The sequence below is a fragment of the Scylla paramamosain genome, chromosome 6, assembly GCF_035594125.1.
Source record: "Scylla paramamosain isolate STU-SP2022 chromosome 6, ASM3559412v1, whole genome shotgun sequence".
NCBI classification, from domain to species: domain Eukaryota; kingdom Metazoa; phylum Arthropoda; class Malacostraca; order Decapoda; family Portunidae; genus Scylla; species Scylla paramamosain.
Window position 1 is genome coordinate 2,243,579 of NC_087156.1, and position 6,422 is coordinate 2,250,000.

Here is a 6,422-nt window from a genome sequence, read left to right on the forward strand (position 1 = left end):
GCAATTAGTGCACTGTGTTACCATAACCTGTCAGCTCCACCTGCTTCACTTTACTGAGTTGTTGATAAGTCAATGTGCTATACGAGTAACCACCGTGTTACAGCTGTGAGCGTGCCACAGCTCCCACTGTGCTATGGTATCCACTGTGCAGCGGTGGCCGCGTGTCATGGCATCCAGTGTGTGTCTTAACATTCAGTGGGTTATCAAAGCCAATCTGTAACAGCAGCAACTCTTTGTCAAGCACCGCATGTGTACTGCAACACCTTGTGCGCGTCAAGCATTCCAGTGTCACAACAACCCAGTGTGTGTCAGCATCCAGTGTGTGGTTCGATACTCAGCATGTCACAGCAACAATTTCTGGATCAAGCACCCAGTGTGTCTCAAGCACTCAAGTTTATGATAAGCACTTTGAGTGTCACAGCGCCTCGTGTGTCACAGCAGCACCCATGTGTCACAACACCTCATATGTCACAGCATCTCGTGTGGCTTACAAAACAGCGTGTATCACATCCAGTGAATGCCAGAGGGCTGTGTGTGGCGGCAGGTGTGATTCACAGCGGCAGGTGTGTCATGTAATCCAATGTGCTGCAGTAGAACAGGTGTTACTAAAGCAATGATGTGTAACAATAACAAATGTTTTTTGTCTGCAACAATAAGTCACAATGCACGGTGTGTGTGTGTGTGTGTGTGTGTGTGTGTGTGTGTGTGTGTGTGTGTGTGTGTGTGTGTGTGTGTGTGTATCTGCGTGCGCGAGTGTGTTTGATCACCCAGGTTATTATAGCACCCAATGTTTCATAGCAGTATGTCTGTGTGTTTGTGTGTGTATGTGTGTGTGTGTGTGTGTGTGTGTGTGTGTGTGTGTGTGTCAACAAGCAGTGTATATTACGGCACTCAATGCATACAAAGGTGCTTAGTACCTCTCAGTGCCAGTGGGCCAATATCTAAAGTGTGTCTATAATGTACAGAATATGTCCTAACAGTTTGTTCAGCATCCATTAACTGCTCTGCCTATACGAGTACAAAGCCTCTTTAATTAGTCTATTCTTATATGTTGCACACTGTGTATTACTTTCCTTTGATCCCCACTGTTGTGGTCCTGGCTCTGCTGTGTGTGTGTGTGTGTGGTAATATCCAGTGTGTCAAGGCAGTATTGATATTCACTGCATGCCAGCTCGAGGGATAAGATCTCAGAACGTATAATAAACGGTGTGTTTTGATCCTACCCCATCCCTCAGGCCGCAGTGCCAATGAGTGCTGCAGTGCCACAGTTCAGTTTCTCGTTCATTTCAGTGCCTGGCATGGCCCAGTGCCTCCTCAGTGTCGCGTCCCCGGGTTCCTCGCCGCCCCATGTGTCTTAAGCGCTGGAGAATCGCGTGCCTATGGAGGAAATCCGCTCGCAGCTCGCCCAGCCTACACGCCCACACACTCACATGAGCAATACGCCTCCATAATGCTCGCCTGCCCATGACCCGTCCACTACATTCAGGGTACAAAGTCCACATTGTTCCGTGTACGATTAATGTTCCTCCACACGCAAGTAAGCCGTAGATGCACATGTGTGAGTACGTTCATGTGTGCGTACCGGAGGCCGGCCGTGTGCAAGGGTGGTGAGAGTTGTGCATTCCTGTAGGGGTGTGTGGCGGAGTGAGGCGGGCGAGGGAGCGGGGGCAGCACTGGCCGCGTGTGTCGGCTTCGTACGTTGGGGGCGGAATCTGGCCCGACTCTCATCGACGATTGGCCGGCGCGCGCTGAATGGGCGAGGTTACTATTGCTCCGCCCACCCGGGAGAGATTACATCGCAAATGCTGTGTGTGTGTGCGATGCTCGGGCAGGCTGGAGTCCGGAGTCTTAGTGGTGTTCTATTTGGACCGGCCGTCAGTTGTGCTGAGGGTGCGCGGGTTGGCCCGTCCTGCAGCCCGTTGTGAGCGTTAGCACGAACCGCCTCTGTCTCTCCTCTTTTGTCGTCTGTCCCGCCGAGTGGGTGATAGTTGTGTTGAGAGGAAGGATTGATAGAGAAAGACACGCAGTTGCAAGTAATCACCGAAATGTAGCAAAAGAAGCGCCTGGTGAGCACCCAAGGTCCTGCCGACTGATCCCGATGAGCAGGGCCGCCCGGCTGGTGGGTCCACACTCACACAGTTCACCTCTCAGCCCTGCAAAGGCGCCCCAGCCCGTCCTGGCCCTCTCCAAGGGCTGCAGCGCGCCTTGACAGTACCGTTCTCGAAAGTATCGTGAGCCTCGAGTAGTGAATCAGTATGGATATGAACGGAATGGATCAGTCAGGACAGGCGGCCGCGGGAGGCTACATGAACCGCTGGTATGACGGCTCGGAGGGCGGCCACTCGGGCCTCCACCAGGACTACTACAACAGCATGGCACAGGCGATGCACTGCGCCTACGGCAACAATATGGCCGGTATGTATTACCTGCACCAGCCCTTTTTTTTTGTATGTAAATCACTTAATAAATAATGGGAAAAATGCAGCAATACCGCAAGTGTTCCATGGTTGTCTTGCCTCTCGTCACATTCATAATCACGCCGCAGTGACAGGAAGGCTTCATCCTCTCTCACAAATCCAGTAGCTAGGACAAAATAGTGGACGCCCCCATCAGTCAGGGCAGTGGCATGCCGCCGCGCCCCGAGAGGCTGTGAAGAAGACACACGCATACATTTCTAGCCTCCGCAACGCCCACGCGCTAACGCCCAAGCCCATAATGAAAGGTTCTTCACAGCAGTGGGCGTGCGAGCTCCGTCCGCCAATTACCCTCTACTTCCCCTCCCTACTGCCGCCCCTGTGTGTCCCTCCCCCTGACCCCGGCCTGACCCGCCCGCGGGGCCTCGTCCCTAACACATAACTAGATGATATAATTATAATACATAATAAATAACTAGCCGCCTTTGTTCGCTTCTTACCTCAAATTATATATACATATATATATATATATATATATATATATATATATATATATATATATATATATATATATATATATATATATATATATATATATATATATATCGATTAATTAACATATTTGCATAATAATTTATTAAATTATGTATTAATTTTTTTCTCTGCTTATTTAGTTATTTGTTTATTTCCATACAATGCGTTTACACTATCATAACTATTTTAAATTTTGTATAATGTGCATGAAATATGCAAATAACATATAATAGATATGCACTTCATATGCATGTTAAAGCAAATTCATTATTGTAAAATGACTATAAGCGCTGAGTACAAGCGCAGCTGAGGGCAGTGCTAACACACGAGGCCAGGGCGCCGCCGTGCCCTCCCGACACTGGCTGGTACCACACACGGGGCGGAAGCAGCGCGGCGGCGGCACCATAGGAATAGGCAGTCCCGCTTCCTGTGATGCTGGCCAGGCACTGTCCCTCGCCGCCCGTCCACGTGCTCCCCGCAACACTGTTACCTGCATTGCTGCTGCAACACTTGTGCGATGAAGAAAGAATTGCAACATTATCAACGTTATTGCAGGTGGTATCCTATGATAAGAAATAAATCACCGATTATAAAACCGATAAAAAAATGCAACGAAAAACTTACAGACCTTCGTAACACTGCCCAAGACGCGACAATACTGTGTTGAAGTCCACACAGAAACAAGAAAATCTATTCCCACCACACGCTTACACAGCACACGAGCACATGCAGAACACTGGTTTCATACACAGCACTGGCCCCAGAGGCACGCACAACACACAAGTACATACACAGCACACAATTACAAACACAGCACAGGCCACGCAGAAACACACAGGGTAACGACTGACCACCGGGCACGCGACGCAGACAGCGGCCCGACGAAATGCTCACCTCGACATTAACATGATGACAGGCAAAAAAGTGACCCGCGACCTCCGTCTTGTGTGTATGATCGTGTATTTAGCTCGAGTACCACTGATCTGGACCCAGATAACCAAGGGGGTGAGAGATTGCTGCCCAGATAATGACTGTATTAGCATTCATAAGTACGGGTTATGCTACGCTGCCACCCGCACCACACCGATCATTACATCCTTAACTCAACCTCTAATTTAGAGAAAGAAAACTCATAATTTCTCATTCCATTACTCCCACTCCCCGCCGGCACTGCTTTCCAGACCTCGGTGTGGAGTGTGGTGGTGGTGGTGGTGGTGGTGGTGGTGAGGACTCGATAACTACAGTCACACTTTATTCCACTCTGATTATCGTGCCAGCGCAAAAATGTATTGTCAACAGTAAAAAAAATGTATTGGCAACTGTGAAAAAAGAGAATCGAGTGAATGTAGAGCGAGATGTTAATTTCTTTGTGTGTGAAATTGCTGCAATATAATAATAATAATAATAATAATAATAATAATAATAATAATAATAATAATATTAATGATTACAGTTATGAAAGTTATTATCCCAATCATTGTTATAATTCATTTACTATTTATTATTATTATTATTATTATTATTATTATTATTATTATTATTATTATTATTATTGTAATCATTATTAGCACAACAACAACAACAACAAAACAACAACAACTGCTACTACTACTACTACTACTACTACTACTACTACTACTACTACTACTACTACTTCTACTACTACTACTACTACTACTACTATCATGACTGTATGGAAGATGCCGGTATGCTACAGTAAATTTTAGTAACATGAACATGGAAAACGGATAGCGACAAAAGAGAGAAATATAATTATCATAATGAATACGATCAACACCACCACCACCACCACCACCACCATCATTAATGTTTGGGGAGTTACAAAATATTATCACATATGAGTATTAATTATTTTTTTTCCCTGGTGCAGAGGCAAGTCTCAGTTCCGTGTTTCTAGAATGAAGGAAAGAAGGAGTTTTGCCTTCCAGAACGTGAGACAATTGCACTTAAAACATTCAAGCCGCGGCAGAGCAAAACCTGACTGACTGCGCCAATAAAGCACGTTAAAAGAAAAAGAAATTTAGATAGAAATTTTGTACAGATTATAATAATTCTTCGTATCTGTATGATTGGATAACAAAACAGCAGGAACCATATTGATGTTTTGATAATAATAATAATAATAATAATAATAATAATAATAATAATAATAATAATAACATTAATAATAATAAAAATAATACATCAACAAAACATACAAATACTTAAACAAGACATTTTTTTTTTCCTTTTCTTTGCCTCTGTACTGCTCACACACTACTCTTCTCCTCACGTGTTGTTTAAATAAGTGGCCTTGAATAATGGCACTAATACTGTCACTTCCACACTTTCCACCACCAAGGCAAGTCTTGGAGCGTAATCCTATCAGGTTACAGTACTGCCTCCCTCTGCCCTGTCCTCCCTCTCTGCCCTGGCCTGCCTCTGCCTCCCGCGGCCGCCAGCCAACTCAGCTCAGCCCGCCCTGCCCCGCCGCCACCAGTCAGTCCTGCTTCTTTCATCCCAAGCAGGAGACACGCGTGAAGAGCACAGGCTTCCTCTTTGGTAGTTATTTAGCCCAGACGATCAGCTTTCATAGAGGCTGAATATACAAAGTCCTAGTTAATGGGTATCCTCGCAGCAGCCACGTTGCCGGCGCCCTGTGAAGCACCAGGCAATGTTTGTTTTCTGACACGAGTCAACAACACTCCCTCCCTCCCTCCCTCCTTCTCTCTCTCTCTCTCTCTTGGCCTCCACGGAGATGACCAGACGCGATGACTGAGTAATTAACCAGCCAGGGTAATACTGAGAGCATTTACACGTGCTGGACAATTAAGGGAACATGTGCAAGCCGGGATTACAGGAGCTTAGGAGCCGCGTTCGATGGTATACGAGTACATAGCAAGCCTCGCCCAGACCAGGGTAACAACACACCAAGCGCTTCACCACCCAATCCTTGCCCCTACAGTCCCGACCCCCGCCTCTTCCCTCACCCTCCCGCCTCTCCCGCCTCCTTATCGCCCCAAATGGGTGTTATGAGCCACGAGATCGTATTACTGTCCTTAATCACTGGTTACTCTGTTCATTACAACTGTCATCAGCGCGTCGTTAAACCGCAATTTGCCTCTAATGACAGACTCAACACTTTATAACGTCAGGAAAGTGATGAATCCTTAAAATTACAAGATGGAAGACAACGCTGCCACTTTCCTCCCGCACAACTGAAAGGAAGTGGGTAAGTGACAGCCGCGTCAGTCCTCTCCCTATCAGTCCACCGACGTGTGTACCGCGACGAGGCGCAGCGAGCGTCACCACTATTGTTGAAGAGAGTAACCATAAGTGCCACACGTGCGGGTGTCACAGCGCCCGTCGCCTGTGTCGTGCCTGGCTCACACTCTTCTGGGGCTTCTCTGTCACCACCGCTGTGCTCCGGCAACCCCTGATCCTGTAACGCTCATCCCGCTGCTCTCTGTTCTC

The 6,422-nt window shown here is 47.0% G+C and overlaps 1 protein-coding gene across 2 annotated transcripts in view; it reads left to right on the forward strand.

Annotated features, from left to right (window-relative positions):
- Positions 1–1,041: 1,041 nt before the first annotated feature.
- The window catches only part of LOC135101199 (GATA-binding factor C-like), a 96,386-nt gene continuing 91,005 nt past the window's right edge, over positions 1,042–6,422 (forward strand). Inside the window, exon 1 of one of the 2 annotated variants that reach the window (XM_064004808.1) lies at positions 1,042–2,415. In XM_064004808.1, the coding sequence (XP_063860878.1) occupies positions 2,256–2,415 (160 nt within the window). In that variant the 5' untranslated portion in view covers positions 1,042–2,255. The remainder of the gene's footprint in view (positions 2,416–6,422) is intronic. The other variant, XM_064004807.1, reaches the window with a different exon arrangement.